Source organism: Rattus norvegicus, chromosome 1 (assembly GCF_021556685.1).
Source record: "Rattus norvegicus strain SHRSP/BbbUtx chromosome 1, alternate assembly SHRSP_T2T, whole genome shotgun sequence".
Lineage (NCBI taxonomy): Eukaryota > Metazoa > Chordata > Mammalia > Rodentia > Muridae > Rattus > Rattus norvegicus.
Genome location: NC_141534.1, coordinates 91,736,596 through 91,756,444, shown reverse-complemented (window position 1 = coordinate 91,756,444; position 19,849 = coordinate 91,736,596). Strand labels below are relative to the sequence as shown.

Below are 19,849 nucleotides of genomic sequence, written 5' to 3'. Positions count from 1 at the left end.
CACAATAGCTTGTAACTTCCTCTCCAGAGGATGAGATGTCCTCTTCTGGCTGTCAGGCACTTGCACGCATGCATGTGCATGTGCGCACACATACACCCAATTAAAAGTGAACTGAAAAAACCTTGAACACCGATATGGTCTGGGGAGAGTGATGCACACTATAGTCCTAACATCCAGGAGGCTGAGACAGGAGGATTACTGCGAATTCAAAGTCAGACTGGTTTACATAGTGAGTTCTAAGGCAACCAAACATAAGGAGAACTTTGTCAAAATCCCTAAACCAAAACAACACCCATACAAAAAACCCATGTACGAGATTAAGAAAGTGCACTTCTGGGAATGTCTGTGGACTTTCCCACTGTTTGAGAGTGAGGACTCTGACCTGACCAATGGGTCAGTCCCTTGGTGGATTCCCAATAGGATGCCACTGGTGAGAGTTGGTGGAGGTGGAAGAGGAACTTTGTTGGAGGAATGGTATAACTGGGGACTCTTCTTGACTTGCCTGGGGTGTCTTATCTGTGTGGTAGTCCCAGCCCCTCAGCAGGACACCCCAGCACAACAGTGATTTCTCCAAGGGCTTGGGGCCATGTGACAGTAAGCCAGCTCCCTCCAAACGGAGAGAAATAAGTCCTTGGGTTGGTTGTTCCTACTGGGTATTTGGTCACAGTGACAAAGAAGCTCATTGTGTCAATGAAGATGCACTCTTGTCACAGACTTTGGTGTAGGTCGGTAGGGGAGAGGCTCTTCGAGGAGTTAATATAGGGAAACATTTTTTCATTAATTTTCCAGGCCAGCACACACTGCAGTGGGTTGAATCATGGCCTTTTCACACAGGCCTGTCTTTTTACACCTCTCTCACTCATGTCCCCTTGCCACTCCTACTGGCTCCCTCCCTCGCTTCTGTGATTCTGTTCCACAGATCCCACTGCTATCTTTCCTACCTCCCTTAAGGTCTCTTGCTCTCGTGACCCCATTTTCTAATTTCGTGACCTCTCTCCCCCATGCAAGTACAGAAGCATGACTTTAAATCTACGTTCTGTACACACAGTTTTTGTCTTTCTCAGTCTGGCCAATTTCACTTAACACAATGGTTTCCAGTTCTGTTGATTTTCCTGGAAATGTTATGACTATCTCCTCCTCTTCTTCCTCCTCTTCTTCCTCCTCTTCACCACCACCACCCTGTGGTTTTGTTTTGTTTTGTTTTGTTTTTAAACTCTGGTGATTGGAACACTACTTTCTGTAAAAGTAAAAGTAAGCAGAATGAAAAAGAATGGCTCGAGGCAGGAAGTTGTTGATTTCCTGGTGGATGGAGTTGGCACTGGAGTACACCGAGGAGGAACACCATTCCTAAGAGACTGGACAGAATGAGTTCACCCAGTCATTTTCTCTGAATCCCCAGAGAGAAACTGCAGGATAAGCCTGTCCTCTTTGAATAATTATTCTAGGGGTTGGGGACACAGATTGGCACTAGCCCAGCTTAGAGTGATTGGATTTGTACCTCTAAGGGGTATAAAGATCTGAAGAACTTAACACAGATACCGGAGCTGGGTAAAAGGATAGATCTTTCTTTGGGGAAAAGCTCCGCCCCGTGAGGGTCTACACGGGGAATGATCACTTGCCGCAGAGCGTGAACAATAGCATTGCGCAGCTCGCTATCCAAGGAGATGGGGTAAGTGTGAGCCTGCATGAATCAGGACTGAAGAATTGAGTGATGGACTAGGTTCCTCCCTGGACTCCACGTGTGGTCAGAAGTGGGCCATGTTCCTGCAGGGCTGGAGTGACCAGAATGCGGGTTTTCCAAAGGCGGAATGGAAAATGTATTCTTGAAACAAAACTTGGGTTGTTGTGGGGAGGGAGCAAGGAGGGTACTTCATGGTTGGGAACTTCTTGGTCATTTCTGAAGAGCATTAAGGCAGAAGCTCAGAAGCTCAACACTCAGATCAGGCACATCCTTCCTTGCTCTGTGATGGCAGCTGGTAGGGAGTGGGCCAAGAAAGCAGTGTTCACAGTTCACTGGCTCCATGAAACCACGGGGCTCTCCAGCATCGGGGAAGGGATCCACTCAGAGAGGTGTCAGTGTGAGAGCCAGAGCAGTGTGTGTGTGTATGTGTATGTATGTATGTGTGCATGTGCGTGTGCCTCTGTGTGTGTGTGTGCGCGCGCTCACGTGCGTGTGCTTGAGAGCAAGTGCATGCACCATTGCACCCAGTTTTGGGAAGAGTTTCTATGTAACTCTGGCTAGCTTTGAACTCTCTGTAAAGACCAGGCTGGTATTGAAGTTACAGAGGTTCACCTGCTTCCTCCCAGAACTAGGGAATGTTAGGATTAGAAGCAAGCATCGCCATTCAAAGCTTAATTCTTAAGTTTTCCCTGTTCTCAAAGCTGACCTCTGTGTTCCCCACATTCCCTCAGGCACCCTTTGTGGGGTCCACATGGTCTGAAAGAGGCTAAAGGTTCGCAGAGCCTCACTAGGTCTGGCATGGAGAAGAGGAGGGTCCCGTAAGTGAGAAGTTCTCTCTGCTTCCTCTCCTGTCATTTATTTAAAAGATGTGTATCCAGCTAACGGCTGAGTTACACCCACATAAAGAGCCTCTTTTTGTTTTATTTAACTAGGTGGTGGGTGGGTGGGTGGGATGCACGCAGCACAGTGTGGAGATCAGCAGATAACACTCCAGAGTTGGTTCTTGCCTTCTACCTTCCGGTGGGTTCTGGGGCTGGAACTCAGGTTGGGCTTAGTGGTAAGTGCTTTCCCCTTGGACTCCTCACAGCTCTCAACCCACTTCCCTTTATTATGCCTTTTTCTTATATCCTTCTTGGCTGTGTGACCTTGGAACACTGGGGACCCTTAATTAGTCCCAAGCAGCAGTCTTAGCAGAGTTGAGTTTGCAGCGCTTCCCTGGCCTATGACTGTGGGCTCAGTCATCTGTCACCAGAAGAACGGGACACTGCTAGCGAAGCTTAGGCAGGTCTATTAAAGGGCAATCGTATATCTAATTTATAACAGGGACTGAAAGTTTGAAAGGCTGGCTTTAGTCTTTTTGTCTCTTACAGTGCCCCTGCATTAGAGCTGCAGGTCTGTTATTCGGCCATCCTCAGTGCTGTAGGAATAGCTCCCCTTCTCAAGGCCTTGAATTAAGGTGTCTTTGGATGCCATCATTCTCTTGAGTGAAAAGAGGGGCAGACACAGGTAATGCCAGGAAGAACCTTCAGTTATCAGGTATGTTCCCCACAGGGAAGGATGGGCTCTGCAGGTCTTCTTAGTATTACAATAGCTCACCAGGGGTTCTCTGCGAAGTGCCTTGAGGATTGACTCAACAGCCCAGGAGCGAGACAAACATGTGGTCCATTACTAGCTGGGCCTGCTGTCTCCTAACAAGAACCTGTAGTTGCAGTGCTCAGTAAGTTGGGGTAGGAAGAGTGCCATGAGTTTGAGGCTAGCCTGGCTTACAAAGTGAATTTGAAAATGGATTCTAAATGGGTTAGAGTTAGACCCCATCTCAAAACCAACCAATCAGTCCTAGAGAGATAGCACAATGGTCAAGCACATAGGCTGCAATTCTAGAGGACCTGGATTCAATTCCTAGTACCCAGATGGCTGATCACACTCACCTCTAATTCCAATTCCAGAGGAACTGATACCCTTTTCTGGTCTTGGTAGGCACTTCATGTACACAGTAAATAGACATACATGCAGGCAAAAGACCCATGCACATGAACAAGAAAAAAAATAAAGCTCTTTAAAAAGTTGCACTGTGGGCTGGAGAGATGGCTCAGAGGTTAAGAGCACTGTAATTCCCAGCAACCACAGGGTGGCTCACAACCAACTGGTCTGCAGGCATACATGCAGGCAGAAAGCTGTAGATGTATACATAATAAATATACCAAAAAAGTTGCACTGTGAGTGGGTGGGATGGTGCATACCTTTAATCTCAGGTCTTGGGTTCTAGGTCATCCAGGACTACACAGAGAAACCCTGAACCGCCCCCCCCCAAAAAAAATCCCACAAAACAAAAAACCTGACATACACACATATACACAAAAGGACTGTGTTTTATATTGTGATACTAATATTAACATGAGATCTTGGGGATAAGCAATGAGGGAAATTGTTAAATAGTGCTGTGTGTGTGTAAATGTATATGTGTTTATATAAGTTTGTATGCATTTGTGTGTGTTTATGTGTAAATGTGTGTGCATGAATGTGTGCATATATGAAATTGACAAAGGATCAATTATACTGGTTAGTCTGTCAATTTGACACACTGTAGTCATCTGGGAAGAAGCCCTGAATTCAGGGGATGCTCCCACCAGGCTGGCCTGCAGACAAGTCTGTGGAGCAGTTTCTTCTTTAATGATTGAAGTGGGAGAGCCCAGCCCACTGTGTTAATACCAACCCTGAGCAAGGAGTCCTGAGTTGTGTAAGAAAGCAGGCTGAGAAAATCGTGATGAATGAGTCAGGAAGCAGCGCTCCTCTAGCGCCTCTGGATCAGTTCCTTCTAGGGTTCTGCCTTGAGTTCCTGTCTTGACTCCCTCCAGTGACTGACTGTGGTTGGGACATGTCAGTCAAATAGACCCTCTCCTCTCCAAGTTGCCTTGGTCACGCTGTTTGCCACAGCAATAAAATACCAACAAAAACATTACATAACCACCTTTGTAGGGAAGGGAAATGTCTGTGAGAAGTACTTCTGCCTGATCCGTTCCCTGTAGATGTAATGCTTTCATTCCATGCTTTACGAAGGCTTAACAACAAGGAGGACTCCTTCTGATTGGTTTCTAGAAAATTTCCATCAACTTTTGGGCTAACCACTTTCCCTCTTTTAGCATAGACTGCATACAGAATTGCTGTTGGGGCCGTCGGTACTCAATGAATGGAAAGTATTCTTTCTAATCCTTGTCTGAGTCTTGTATTTTCTGGTTTATACTTTGTGTGACATGCTGATTATGAACTTAGGGCCCTGACACCCCAGGAAAGCATGTGTCACTGCACTTAGTCTCATACCCTCTCTCTACTGAACTTTAGAAGAACCACAGTGAATCCTCCTAGTTAGGAAAGACTCCTGATAAAGACAAACTTGGTTCTTATTGTCCTGATTGGCTTCAGACTTTCCATCTGGAAAATGTCATGTTAGAATCAAATTAGTGTTCTATGTGCCAACGTTGACCTGAAGCTATGTTATTTGGCCAATAACACACTTAAAGAAGGCTGTATCAATGTTTGGAAATTATAAGATGTTAAACACAGAAACCCAGTTTCCAAATTTTTATTGAAAAATCAGAGGACATGGCAATGCCGAGTCTATGTTTCTTCCCGGAGTGATCAAATAGGCTAAAGCAGGCTGCCTTAGGTGAGACATACGATCTGTTTCCCAGCCCCCATCTGGCCATCTTCACTCCTTTGTAGGGTCTACTTGACCCCAGTGTAGGCATTTTAATTTGTGGCTCTCTGGATAGCAGAAAACAGGTTATATAAGTTACAGAGCAAGTGATAGGAATGAGATACCATGCCGGGCTTTGTGGACTTTCTTAAGTAGATGACAGTGCTTTCTGTCAGCCAGGATAGACTAGGTCACGCTGATGATAAACTCTTGATGGCTTAAATGGCAAAGGTTTATTTCTTGCTTACAGAAACCTACATACAAAGTGAACATATTCTTGTATTTTCACATTCAGAGACAGACATAAGAACACAGGCATAAAGAGAGCATAAACTCACGAAAAAATATATTTAGGTATGGATCATCTTAAACTGCCCAACTGCCTTTATGGGGAACTTAGCATTCAAACGGGCTATGAGAATATCCACCTTCAGCCAAGGAAATACCCACCCTACAAAAGGAACCTAAAAGCTTATTAAAAAAGAAGGCTGAAGCTTGCATTACATTGAATCCCATGCAAAACTCATAAATAAAATACCAAATATGTAGTGCCTGCAGTTTGTCGTCTCTTTGTCCCAGTGAGGTAGCCTCCACCTCTGCTTTCTAGCTGAGGAGAGAGATGGATCCCAGACGCCCAATATGCAGAGAGACAGAGGAACCTGGACTGGGCCGGAGAGGTGGGCCAACAGGCTGGAATCCTCTTCCCCCAGGAGGAGCTGAAGGCACATAGGAAGGGGCAGGTCCAGGTCAAATCCAGTCTACTGACCCCTCACTACTCCAGTATCCCACTGAACCTAACCCCACCCCGCCTGTGTTCTTACTCTGCTGGTGTTCCTGGTTCCATTCTTGCTTTCTCTAGTTCCTCCACCAAAGCTACCATGCTCTGACTAGCTCAGAATATTTCCCAGATCCCCTTTGTACAGTTGCTCTTCCAGACTTGCATTCACATCTATAATTAGAAGCCTTCCAGCCTCATCTCTCCTGGGTCCAGCAGATCTTCTAGGGCGGTGGTTCTCAACCTTCCTAATGCTGCAACCCTTTAATACAGTTCCTCATGTTGTGGTGACTCCCCTCCCCCACCATAAAAATGTTGCCATCTTACAACTTGTAATTTTAATACTGTTATGAATTGCAATGCAAATCTCTGTTTTTCCTATGGTCTTAGGGGACCCCTGTGAAAGGATCATTTGATCCCCAAAGAGGTTGTGATCCACAGGTTGAGAATCACTGCTCTAGACCAATACAGCATTGGACAGGGGCCTTCTCAGCCTTCATCTCTGCTCCACTGAGCTTTCTCCTTCCTCACATTTCTTCCAGTCTTGCCTTGTGAGGGTTTCCAGGTTCCCCAACCAGAATAGAAGCTCCTGGAAAACAGTTATCAGTCCCTCTAGTCCAGACCCTGGTTACTTTACTCCCTTCCAGACTTGAGCAGGAGGTTGATATCTGCCAACCCCTCAAAGTTCTTATTTCTCAGGGCCTCATTTACCTCAAGTCGAGGCACTGGACATTTGTCATTCAGAACAAAACTGGTAAGGAGTGACTCAGAACAAGGTTCAACTGCAGTCTCAGAGCCTGAGAACCGCAGGCCCAGACCCGAGGCATTCAACTACTGTCTGTCCCCTTTTTGGTTAGTCCCTGCTTGTTCTAATGGCTACCATTTCCCAAACAAACTTATCCTCTCATCTCAGGAAGGTTACCTGGTGGGCCACAGGGGTGGAGCAGAGAGATCCAGGCAGGGTTAGGGGGGACAGATGGGGTCAGGCGTGGGGCCTGGGAAGAATCTTTCAGACCTACAAGGGCCTCAGCTGCCTCCCGCTGCAGCTGCCGCTCCGAGGGGCCAGATGTCCAGGCCAGGCAGGAGGCTCCAGGGGCCTGCAAAGGACAGGGAGAGGAGCACACTGGGAACCTCACTTCTGTCCACCCTGCAAGTGCTCCTTTCCTTTAATCCCTGTGTTTCCCTTCTACAGATTCAACTTCCTCCCCGGCTCCTGGATGCCACTTCTTCCCCGGCTCCTGGATGCCACTTCTTCCCCAAGACCTGCGGTTGTAGCAGAAGAGAGTCTGGGGTGCCACAGGACTGGAGTATCAGAGTTGAGCACCTGGGAAAAGGGGAGAGACACGGGAAGTGGGTGAGGCATTCCCACCTGGGAACTGGGAACTCTGTGGGCTTGGGTAAGTCTTATTCACTATCTTGGCCACTTTACTTTCTAAGAAATGAAAATCTCTGTGAGCTTTCCCTCCAAGGCTACTGTGAAGGTTATAAGGAGTCGCTGGTGTTAGTTTTTCAAAAGCAGAAAAGATGACTAGTGGGACTGGGATTGCTGTCTGCTCCACTAGCCTGCTTTCTCTAGCCCAGCTTCCTGTTCCCCCAGGAATTCCCCCTTCAAGAAGCTTGGTTTATTGTCTCTGGTCTATACCTGTGCCTCACCACCGTGGCTCTCCATGTCACCAGACAACCCTATCCTATTGTACTGGTTTCAGAAGAGTGAACAGCTTGTTCGAGGTCAGGCCAGGCTTAGGTGTTGTTATTTTCATGCCTCGAGATGAGTGCATCTAGAAATTACTGATATTTACAACGGGTCTGAGAGGTGTGAAGCCTCATCAAAGCCTCAGTTAGGAAACAGAAGGGATCTGCCTGCCTGCTAGTCTGCTACCTTTCCTGTTTTCAAGAGGACTCTGAAGCCCTGACCTTGCTGCTTCTACCTGCAAGCTCTAGGATTACAGGTTGTCCCATCACACTTGGCCTGAAGCTTTTCCTTCTATATTAGCTCTTATGGTCTGCAGCACAAAGATAAACTCAGAACGAACAGATTTCCCTTTGTCTTCCTCCTTACGTGTGAGGCAGGTTAGGGGGTCCTTGGGGCTCTCCGGAAAGTGGAGCCGTCAGTACTGAGCGAGATCCTGGGCAGGTCGGGAGGGCCCCATGAGTGGGCAGCCGGAGAGAGGTGCCAGGGTCAAAGCCTAAGGAGACAGAAGAACCCAGAACATACAGGCACATGACTATGTTCCCTCCACCCAGCCAGCTCTCTTCTCTCTTTTCTTTCTGTCACATTGGCAACTTAGCATTCAAATATCTACTGAATAAAAGGTGAATTAACTTCTTTTCAAAGATCACCTTAGATCCCAATCACAGTCCCCTCCCTCATCTATTCCCAGTCCCATCCTTACAAATCCCCCCACCCACACTGTCCCCTCTTCTTCTCCGAGGTGCGCCTCCTTGGTTACTGCCCCCTTACCCTCAGGCATCTAGTCCCAGCAGATCTACTGCACATCCTCTCTCTGAGGCCCAACCAGGTAGTCTAAGTAGTGGGGAAGGGATCCAATGGCAGGGAGCAGAGTCAGAGACAGCCCTGACTCTACTGTTACGGGACCCACATGAAGACCAAACTGCACATTGACTACAAATGCGTAGGGGTCTAGGCACAGCTGCTGCATGCTCCCTGGTTGGTGGCCAGGTGAATCAACTTACCAGGGAAAGGATGTAGAGGGACAGCAGGTTCTTGGCACAGCAAGCGGCACACCACTGGAGGTGGCATTGAGAGGCCCGGGGGCAACCAGTGTCCAGGGCCCCAAGGCCCAGGAGGCACTGGAGTCCAGGGTAAAGGCAAGGCTTCTGGGGGGCGGCTGAGCAGCAGGGGCCCATAGTTCTCCTGCAAGGGTAGAGGGCAAGCCTGAAGTAAGCAGGCTCTGGGATGAGGGTGGGGCCTGCGGCCATGGGCGGCTCTTAAGTTCCTCTTAGTTCACCCACTAAGGGCACATCACAAGTCAGGGCTGCAGCGGGAACCCAGAGAGCACAGAGGAAACAAACAGTCGGGGTAGAGCCAGGCTGGGAGCCATCCCCTCAGGACTCAGGTCTCTTACCTTCCCTGGGGGTGTCAGTACCAGCGGGACTGCTCCATGGGGATTCTGAGGCTGGGGTGCTATGTTCTCCTTTCCAGCTGTGAGGAGTCAGGGAGAGGTCCAGTGAGCGCATTTCCTGACTCTTCTCCTATTCCTATCTCAGCTAAGCTCTCATCTCCCTTTGTCTTCCTTATTCCTCTGTTCATGAGGCCCAGGCTGGTTTTGAACCCCTGAGCCTCCTGCTTCCACCTCCACATGCTACCATGGCCAGGCCTGTTGTGATGCTTGCTTCTCCTGTGCAGCCCTCCAGACAGGGTCTAGCTTGGTTGGCTTCCAGTTCATCTTCCGTCTCCAGTGTGGGATTATGGACATGCCCACCACATCCCACTCTTCTCTTTCTTAAAAAAAAAGTATTATTGTGTTTGGGCGCCATGGTGTACACATGGATGTCAAGGGCAACTATGGGGAGTCAGTCTGCCCTTCTGTCTTATGTAGGTTCCAAGGATCGAGCTCAGGTCACTAGGATTTTCACAGCAAGTACCTTTACCCCGCCCCATCTCACTGCTGCCCCCGCCCCATCCCATCTTCTCTCTTCAGCTGTTACTGTACCCGTGCTCACATTTTAAAATAAAATTTTACTTATTCACGTGAATGAGTGTTTTGCTTCCATGTATGTATGTCTGTGTACCACATGTGTGCAGTGCTTGGAGTGATGTGGTTGTGAACTGCCTTGTGAGACAGCACTCTTGACTGCTAGCCCATCTCTCCAGCCCCTCGGACACATTTTGTTTATTTTGTTTTTCAAGACAGCGTTTCTCTGTGTAGCCCTAGCTATACTGAAGCTTGATTTGTAGACCAGGCTGGCCTTAAACTCAGAGATCCGCCTGCCTCTGCCTCCTGAACCGTAAGAGTAAAGGTGTGAGCCACCCCTGCCCAGCTCTTGAACACATTTATAGTTGGAGGGGAAACACGGCCAAGCCTGCACTAGTTCCAGGGCAGGGATGCTTGTCCTTGTCTTCCTACATCCACATCCCAGTCCCATTCCTACTCAGAGACACTCACAAGGGACCCCTGGCCGAATGCCTCCCTTCTTGACACGGAGTGGGGCTTTCAGAGGGGCTGCCCCTTTCATCAGTCCCTGAGCCAGGTGCCTTTTCAGCTGTGCCTCCTGCTGCCTGCGCAAGGCCACTTGGGCAGCCATGACCCTCCGACGTTCCCTGAGACAGGGGGATGTTACAAGTCAAAGTCAGCGTTTTGGAGCAGAGTGCCCCTCCCCTCTCCCTGAACATATACTCACAGGATGAGGACACATTTGTGACACTCGCAAGCCTGGAAGAGGCAGAGGCGCTTGTGGCCCTTGAGGTGGGCTGTGACCCCATGGTTCCGACAGCGGGCGCAGGTGGGAGAGCGACTGACTGGTCTCCTGGGAATAAGTTCTGTACTCTGGGGCACTCTGGCCTCATCGGCTGGGGAAGAGTCAGCAGAACAGTGGTGGAGAGCTGGCGTTTCACTGGGGTCCATGGATCTAGGGGCAGGAGTGGTGGGTCCGGACAGTTCCATGGGCTCTGTCCTACCCAGCCCTTCTGCTTTGGGAAGCCACATCTGTGGCCATCCATCATTCTCCTCTCAGGACCCAGCTTTCACCTTGGCCTCTCCTCTCCTCCCCCCACCATCTTTCTCATAGACCCTCATTTCTCGGTAACTACTCTTCTTTCTTAAGTATTCATTCGACACAAAGGTCCTTCATTTTTGCTCCCCGCATGCTTTGTCATACTGGGGTATATGTATGCTCACCCTCCCTGACCTTCAGGCATGCTCACACTCTGTTCTACAAACAGCGCTTTCAGACACCTGTCATAATATCCTTGCACTTATCCAGTCCTTACAGACAGTTTTAAGTGGCCCCTCAGCTTTAAGGCCCACAGGAGCTAGCCTCTGCTTTTTATGCGCCATCACTATGACTTTGGGGGTGTGTGCTTTAACAGCAGGTAAGTATGTCTGGAGCCTAGTGGCTGATATTGGATGTCTTTCCTTCATTGTTCTCTATTTTGATTTGTTTTTCAGACAGGGTCACCTTGCTGAAACTGAAGCTCATGGCTTTAGCTAGACTGACTGGCCAATCAGCTTCAAGCTTCAGAGATCCACCTGTTGCAGCTCCCTACCCCTAGTGGTGGGATCACAGTTATATGTCACTGCACCCACCTTTTAATGTGGGGATTTCAACTCAGGTACTCACAACTGTGCTGAAGGTGCTTTATCTACAAGCCCCCTTGATTTTTTTGTTTTCAAAGTTAATTTTGGAGACAAGATCTCACTATTATGTGTGTATCCCTGGCTGGCCTCAAATGCTCTGTGAAGACGTGGTTGGACTCAGAGATTCATCTGCCTCTGCTTTCAGAGTGCTGGGGTTAAAGGCATCTGTCACAAAAGCCTGGCTTTTGCTTTTGTACTCTGTAGTAATAATATCATCCCCGAGAAATTTTCTATCCCATTTTCACTAGAGGGGATTTGCTTTTTTAAAAAACGGGTATTGAATCTTATAAACACATGCTAGCCAAATGCTCCTCACTGAGCTACCTCTGAATCCCACCCCCACCCCCCCTTTGAGACAAGGTCTTGATAAGTGGTCCCCAATGGCCTTGAACTTGCTATCCTCCTCCCTCAGCCTCCTGGGTAACTGAGATTACATTAGTGGCCTATACCACATGCTTGTTAGATATTTCACTCAGACTCCATTAGTTAACAAATGTTAACAGAACCATGCATGCTGGCTCAGATCTGTAATCCCGGCAGTTGGGAGTGCAAGCCAGGAGTACTGTGAGTTCTAGGCCAATTGACTAACTTTAAAATAAAACAAAACAAAAAAACAACAATAAAACCTGACTGAGTATAGTGGCACATGCTTAAAATGACAGGTTTTATGGGGTAGAGGCAGGAGGATCAGCAGTTTAAGGTTGATGCTAGGAGTTGAAGATTGCCCTGGGCTACATGTGACCGTCATTTAAAAAAAACAAAACAAAACAAACAAACAAAAAAAAAAAACCAACCTCCCTTCCCAAATGGCTACTGAGTCCCTGAGTCCCTGCTAAGTGCAGAGTCCTGATGTAGGCCAAAGGTGTTCTCAGGACACCACTTTTTTGTAACCAACTGCAACTACATGGGCGTCTTGGAAATCCACGTAGCCACTGTAGCTTGAAGCGCTTATGCCCCTAGACCACATGTTAATGGCATGCACTGTCCCTTCTCAAGCAACCATTACTTGGGTGCCCCCCTTCCAGCAGCCTTCCATCACCCCCAAACGCTGGGCCTTGGCCCCTCCCGCTCCAGGGTCCCAAGGAGGGGGCTGGGCACGAGGACCGCGCTCAGGAGGTGGGGGTGGGGGGTAGAGCTGAGCAGCGCGAGGGGACAGCAAGGGGAGGCCATGGTGGGGACCCAGCTCAGGAGAGGGGGGGAAGGAGGGGCGGTATGATGTTCATGCCGCCAGCGGGTGGTTACCACAGCCTCGAGCCGAATCACAGTCAGCCAGGAGACGGCCCGAAGACAAGGGCGACAAAGTGGCGAAGAGGAACGGCCAGCTCGAGCGGCTTTTCCCGCTCCTTCACACAAGGACCAATGAGCTCCAAGCACAGCGCTCCTGCTGTGGTGCGCAACCAATAGGGTTGGTGATCGGCTCCTGATGGCCCGCCCCTTTCCTTCCTACCCGCTTCTCCTGGCAACAATCACGCCAGCCAATAGCGCGTCGAGTTGAGTCTCATACACGTTGCCTCCCTCCTTTACCTCACCAGACTGTTCTTCACTCTGGAAGCAGGCAGCCAATGGGGCGTCGAATTACCTCAGCCAGAGCGAGGCTGACCCTGCCCCACCCTGCCCCCACCGCAAGAACCACAGGCTTCTGCCGCCCTGAGGCGTTGATGCAGACCCTCTGCGCTTGCGCACAACCTGGCCCAGGAGCTTAGGCCTCCCTCGGTTCCCCTTCTATGTCTGGTGTTTAGTGCAGGCTTTTTAGACTGCCTTTTGCCACACACATCTGGGTTACAGCGCCCGGGTGTCTGTGGCATTCCTGGCTAAAGAAGGTGGCAGAAGTGACTTCCAGCTGGACTGCTGCTATGCAGAGGATGTGTCCTGGAGCTGGAAAGGTGCTCTGTGCCCGGCCTGGGGTGTTGGGATTGCTTAATGGTGGGTTGAAGAGAGGCTGAGCTTTTACATCGGGAGGAGGGAGTGCAAAAGAAGCGAGCGCTGCTTAAGCGGTTGGCCTTCTGGTACTTGTCTTATTATTCACAACGACCCAGAGGGACAAATAGTCGCTACAGTTTTTTGTGAATGAAGAAGAGTTTGGCAAAGTGCTAATAGAATGCGGACTTGGAGGTTACAACTTTGGTTTACTTTGGAGAGCGCTACCTGGCAACATTGTAGCCCGTTCTATGCAGCTTTAACTAGTTCACAGTCCTGCGCATCCCCATTCCTCAAGCTTCCCATAGGCAGTCGTCCTAAGGTGGTTAGTGTGTTTTTTTCTGATCTTGTGTATGATCTCTAGAGATTTATACTGTCTTGTGTACAAGAGTATTTTGTGGACGTGGTAATGTATTTAATGACAGCGCTGTGCTTTTTATGGTTAATCCATGTGCACGTGTATATCTATACTTTAAAAAAAAATATTTCATGTGCTTTGGTGTGAGCTCTTGGATCCCCTGGAACTGGAGTTACAGAGCGTTGTGAGCTCTGTGTAGGGGGTGGAAATTGAACCTAGGTCCTCTTGGAAGAGCAGCCAGTGCTTTTAATCTCTGAGCTACCTCTCATTCTTTTTTCTCCCCCCCCCTTTTATTCTTTTGTTTTTGAGACAGTGTCTCAGAACTCACTCTGTAGACCAGGCTGGCCTCAAACTCAGAGATGCACCTGCCTCTGACTCCCGAGTGCTGGAATTAAAGGCATGTGCTATCACTGCGTGTGTGTGTGTGTGTGTGTGTGTGTGTGTGTGTGTGTGTGTGTCTGCTTCTGTGGTGTGCCTCCCTGCAGGTTGTGCACTCCTTTGGTTTTAGGAGGGGTGAACCTCTTACCTATCAGGTCACAAAACGACATCTCCTCATGTATTGGAGGGTGGGTATTTATAAAGCTAATTTGACTATTGTCAGACTTCTCCCTGCACTAGGCTTCAGACACTGATGGGAACTCCCGATTCCTCTTTTCCCAGGGGTCCCATCTATTCTTCCCTCAATCACTCCACAAACAACAGTGTGCAGAAGTGTCTTTATTACCTCAAGCCTGCCAACACTTGCCCTTTTCCAGCTCACTGATTGCTGTCAGCCTGTGAGTTGTGTAATGATACAGTTTGCAAGATAATTGCCTTTCTCAGGCTATGGTTTGATTTGAGCACCTCCTCAAATGCCTAGGACTCTTGAGGGGTTAGTTTCTTCACGGGCTTAGCCAAACTTCGCTCTCTTTTTCTTGGTGATTAAAGATGATCTTTAGTTTTGTTGGTTTAAAGTGTTACATATTTTCTTGTGCCATCTTGCTTTGAATACGTTTATATGTTTTGTGTAGCTTTTGTTGTTTTGTTTATGTTTGACACTGGGTTTCCTGTAGGCTGGATTAGCCTTGAACTTGTTATGGAGTTCAAGGTGATCTTTAACTTCTGGTCCTCTGGTCTTCCCCTTACAAGTGTTAGGGTTATAGGCACACACCACCATGGTTTATTATCATTAAGTTGATGGTGTAATACTGTAACTAGACCATACTTAGTTTCTTGCAGATTTTATATGCATCCCTGTGTGCAAGTGATCTGGATTATGGCTGCTATTTTAGTTCTAAATATTTTTTAATTTCCTTAATAAACAAAGGGGATCTAGGACTATGTCAGCATCTACTCTCTCCCAGGCTTTTGTATTTGAGGCAGTGAATTGGTTCATTTGGCCTGGCTGGCCTTAAACGCAGGTCAGCCTCCCGTGTGCTGGGCCTGCAGGTGTGCACGTGCAGGTGTGATCTACCATGTTTGGTTCACACCGAAGTGCCAATTCTCAGTGTGCTGTTCTGATTTCATTGCATTTGGCTGGAGAACAAACAGCCTGTGTAAAGGTTGGTCTTTGGATCAGCACCATGGCCAGCGGGAGGACCGAGGACAGAGAGTGAGAGGTGTCCTTTGAAAAGCAGATAGTGCTGGGTATGAATTATTTTGGAGAGGAGACTACAGAGATGGGAAACCTGTGTCACCGAAGGTCTCAAGGGAGCCCATACTACAGCAGCCAACACAGTCAATTTTCTTCCTTAGAAACAGTGACCCACAGGGAAGTGGACAGAGGATTCAGGGACTGACAAGAACCAAACTTGAGATTCCATCTGAAATTGGCTCCAGAGTGACCTGTCACATCCAGGACCCCGATACGGAACCATGGTACTGAAGGACTGGAGATCTCTGCAGCTGCTGTGCCTCTTAGAAGCCATCTCTTTACTGCCTTGTATGTCCTACAGGGCTGTATGATGTAAAGTCACATGTGGGAGGCTGTGCCTATGCTTTGGTGGAAAGTGGGCTGATATCTGCTCCGCTCAGGGCTCAGGCTTTCTGTGTGTTGATGTTAATTAAGATGGTGATGTGGAAAGCCGTGATGGGTCACTGGTCCCAGCATTTGGGAGGCAGAGGCAGGTGGTTCTCTGAGTTTGAGACCAACCTGGTCTATAGATTAAGTTCCAGGACAGCCAGGACTGCACAGAGAAACCCTGGCTTGAAAACAACAACAACAACCACCACAACAACAAAAATCAAAAGACAACCTCCCATCCCCACAAAAACCCCAAAGAACCAACAGCCAAAAAGAGAGGTGGTGTGGGAGACAGATGACTGGAAGAATATTGTGTCTTTAGGTGCTGAAGCTCTTCTGTGCTACGAGGCAACAGCTTCAGCCTTCAGAGCTGTGTCCTTGCATAACTGGAAGTGGCTTCTGTTGAGGAGCATGGTGTGCAATCAGAGAGAGGGCTGCGAGGAGACCATAGTGTTCATCGAGACAGGTGACATACCTCCCTCTGCTCATCCTCGCGCTGGCCCGCCTTCTTAGCTATAGCCCCAACACCTGGGCCTAGGATTATACACACACACACACACTCACACACACTCACTCACACACACACTCACGCACACACACACTCACACACACACTCACACATACACTCTCACACACACACTCACACACACTCACACACACTCACATATACACTCACACACACTCACACACACTCACACACACTCACACACACTCACACATACACTCACACACACTCACACACACTCACACATACACTCTCACACGCACACTCACACACACACTCACACATACACTCTCACACACACACTCACACACACTCACATACACATACACACTCACACACACTTGCACACACAACACTCTCTCACACACATACACACTCTCACACACTCACACACTCACACACACACTCACGCACACACACACTCACACACTCACACACACACTCTCACACATACACTCACACACACTCACACACTCACATACACTCACACTCACACACACATACACACTCACACACACTCGCACACACTCACAACACTCTCTCACACACATACACACTCTCACACACTCACACACACACTCACACACATCCACACACATAAATACTCACACACACACAGACATACACACAGATACACACACTCACACACACATACACACATACACACTCACACACACTCACACACACTCACACACACACTCTTACACACAGACATACACACAGATACACACACTCACACACACATACACACATACACACATACACACTCACACACACTCACACACACTCACACACACTCACACACACACTCTTACACACAGACATACACACAGATACACACATACACACACTCATACACATACACACTCACACACATACACACTCACACACACTCACATACACTCACACACATACTCACACACACATACACTCACTCACACTCACACACATATACACACACACATAACACACACAGACATACACACATATACACACACTCACACACACTCACACACACATAAACATACACAGACATGTGTACATGTGTTCAAATAGATCATAAAAGCATAGTGCTGATCATTTTAGGTAGTAACAATAAAAATGTGTGACTTCACGTGCCTCGATGGCACTCCAAGTCAAAGGAGATACATCAGTTACTTCAAAGTGACTGCTTTGGGGGAGGTTAAGGAGGGAGAGTGAGAACTAGGGATTACTGGCAAGAAGAGGGTAGGTCTCACAACTGTAATGTAGAGTGGAAGTGGACAGGTCCCTGGGGGAGGGACAACCTGGGGGAGAGGGAAGGAGGAAGCAGACACAGGATCGAGAGCAGCAAGAAGGACCAGAAGACACAGAGAAAGCCCTGGCTGCTCAGCCCCATGCAGCTGCAGTCTGTGGATATAGAAAGACACAAGCTGGTCTTGGGGCCTGGAGGGTTCAGGGAATAGAGGGGGTGAGGAAGGGGCAGCTTGAGTGGGGCTGGGCCAGCAATAGCAACCTCTCTGCTCCTCTGCTCCTCAGGGACCAGAAAGGGAATCTTGAGTTTCAAAGGCTGCAGCTCCGCCTTTTCCTACCCTCCACAAATCACCTACCTCGTGTCTCCGCCTGGAGTGTCCATCGCCTCCTACAGCCGAGTCTGCAGGTCCTATCTCTGCAACAACCTAACCAACCTGGAGCCGTTCGTGAGACTCAAGGCCAGCCAACCCATCTCCACACTGCCTTCTGGCAAAAGCTGTCCAACCTGCGTGGGCAAGCACGACGAGGAGTGTCTTCCAAGCTTTGTCACCACCGAGAACTGCCCCTTTTCTGCTTCCACCTGTCACAGTTCCACCTTGCAGTTTCAGGCAGGTGAGAGCAAAACTTCTGTCAAAAGACTGCCCGTGGGCAGTGTACGGTCTGCAGTGGCTTTGGCCCACCCGAGAGACTGGTGGGATCCGGAGGTAAGATTTGAGTACAGCAGGCTAGGCACATGAATTACAAGTCAGACCAGGTACGGCTCCTGGCATCCGAGTCTCTGACGGGAGAGCAGGTGTCCTGGTTGGTGAGGGGCCTCTGAAGAGAGCAGGACTCTTGATTCTTGAAGGTATCCCTGATTCCTCTCTTCCTTCCTTGTAGGGAATCTCAATACCACCTTCCTCATCATGGGCTGTGCTCGTGAATCACGCAAGCTTTTATCAGACTTTCAGCACATTGGGAGCATCAGAGTGACTGAGGTCATCAACATCCTAGATAAGTCCTCGGCTGTCGGTGCAGGGCACTGCAGTCGAGGTCCCTCTTGGAGCGCCCTCTTATGCCTTCTTAGACTCTTCAGACACTGACCACCCAGCAGGACTGGAAAAATATCAGACCACCTTCTTGCATAATCAAATAAAATCTCAGGAGTACCCTTCTGCTTTGTCCTGTGGTCTCTGAGAGTGTAGAGGGTCCCAGCATGTGCAGGGAGGGAGGCAGAGAGGCAAAAGAGTCCAAGAAAGCTAGGTACCTAGGTCCCTGTTTTCTCCTCAGCAGCCTGGGGGGGGGCCCTGAGAGTCAGGGAGGAGGAGAGCAGGTTAGGAGCTGGCATCGTGGAAGGAGGAAGACGCATCATCCTCAAAGCCCCATCTTGTGGAACTCAGGTCTAGACAGATGCTTTGGTAGGAAGAGAAGGCAGGTGGCCAGGAAGGCTGCTTGCTGAGTGGAGTTTTTCTAGGCTTCTCTGGAAAGTCGCCACCTTGACCAACTAGCTGCCATCTTTCCTCTTTCTCTTTGTTTCCTTCTTCACCTCTCTGTTTTCTTCCTTCCCTCTCCTTCCTTCCTCTGGCCCTAGGTCCACCCCGCCCCACCTTCCTCCTCCCCGCTTTCTTTCTTTCCCCTTAAATGACTCCCGCAGATGCTCTGGGTGCAAAGATGAAGTATGACCTACAAAGGACGACTAAGAGCTTGCTGTCCTTGAGGGAGGCTAAAGGAGCTCTCCAAACGGTACTGGAAGAAAACTGGGACTCCAGTAGGAAGAATAGAGGTCGGCATCACGCACTGTCCTCTCCTCCAGGAGCTCCGTCACGTCCCTGATGGCAAAATATAAAAACGAGTGTCATGGAGGAAGACTTCCAAGACAGCCCTGTTTGTGAACATTTTCTTTCTATCTCTCCCTCCCTCCCTCCCTCCCTCCCTCCCTCCCTCCCTCCCTCCCTCCCATCCTTTCCCTCTTCTGTATGTTTTTCAATCCTTAGGCCAAACCATTTATTGGTAGCAAAAGTCTTGGCAGCTATGAATCACACGAGGGATAAGGCAGTGTGGGAGGCAGCAGAGGGCTCTTGGCAGGGGCGCCACCACCCTGGGACTGTTGTGAGCTTAAAGTCATCACCTGCAAACAGCTTAAATAATACTGGCAGGCACAGGCAACAAGAATGGAGTAGAACAGCCACTTGGGAGAGCCATCTGGGACATGAAGGCATGGGATACAGAGAACATTGGTCACAGGGACACAGGACACTTGGGACCATGGAGACACACAGAGACAAATGGGGGGGGATAGGTAACATAAGACATTCTAGGTGTCTCACTGAGCAACAAGGCTGGAATTCTGGACTGCTCTAGAAATCGCCCAGAGGCTTCCTTCACCA

General features: G+C 49.0%; 2 protein-coding genes across 14 annotated transcripts; one reads left to right on the top strand and one right to left on the bottom strand.

Moving 5' to 3' along the window:
- Window positions 1-5,245: 5,245 nt before the first annotated feature.
- On the bottom strand, window positions 5,246-12,842 carry Dmrtc2 (DMRT-like family C2). Of its 4 annotated transcripts, NR_201107.1 has the most exons (10): window positions 12,711-12,842; window positions 10,513-10,740; window positions 10,278-10,432; window positions 9,237-9,313; window positions 8,845-9,025; window positions 8,210-8,336; window positions 7,414-7,474; window positions 7,073-7,247; window positions 5,914-6,091; window positions 5,246-5,443 (listed from the first exon to the last, which is right to left on the bottom strand). NR_201107.1 is itself a non-coding variant. In NM_001109140.2 (9 exons), exons 2-9 carry the CDS (start codon window positions 10,734-10,736, stop codon window positions 5,979-5,981), a joined length of 1,113 nt encoding a protein of 370 aa, NP_001102610.1. In that variant the 5' UTR covers window positions 10,737-10,740; window positions 12,711-12,842; the 3' UTR covers window positions 5,246-5,978. The 4 variants fall into 4 exon arrangements, 3 of the variants coding, with proteins under 3 accessions (NP_001102610.1, NP_001430704.1, NP_001430705.1); NM_001109140.2 differs by having other exon boundaries at window positions 5,246-6,091; NM_001443775.1 differs by having other exon boundaries at window positions 5,246-6,091; window positions 12,263-12,774.
- Window positions 12,611-18,638, top strand: Lypd4 (Ly6/Plaur domain containing 4). Of its 10 annotated transcripts, none has more exons than XM_087589457.1 (5): window positions 12,611-12,873; window positions 15,478-15,664; window positions 16,068-16,211; window positions 17,769-18,095; window positions 18,363-18,636. In XM_087589457.1, exons 2-5 carry the CDS (start codon window positions 15,598-15,600, stop codon window positions 18,563-18,565), a joined length of 741 nt encoding a protein of 246 aa, XP_087445583.1. In that variant the 5' UTR covers window positions 12,611-12,873; window positions 15,478-15,597; the 3' UTR covers window positions 18,566-18,636. The 10 variants fall into 10 exon arrangements, with proteins under 10 accessions (XP_087445583.1, XP_087445594.1, XP_087445572.1 ...); XM_087589446.1 differs by lacking the exon at window positions 12,611-12,873 and adding an exon at window positions 12,969-13,391; NM_001110295.3 differs by lacking the exon at window positions 12,611-12,873 and adding an exon at window positions 13,118-13,351 and having other exon boundaries at window positions 18,363-18,638.
- Window positions 18,639-19,849: the final 1,211 nt, after the last annotated feature.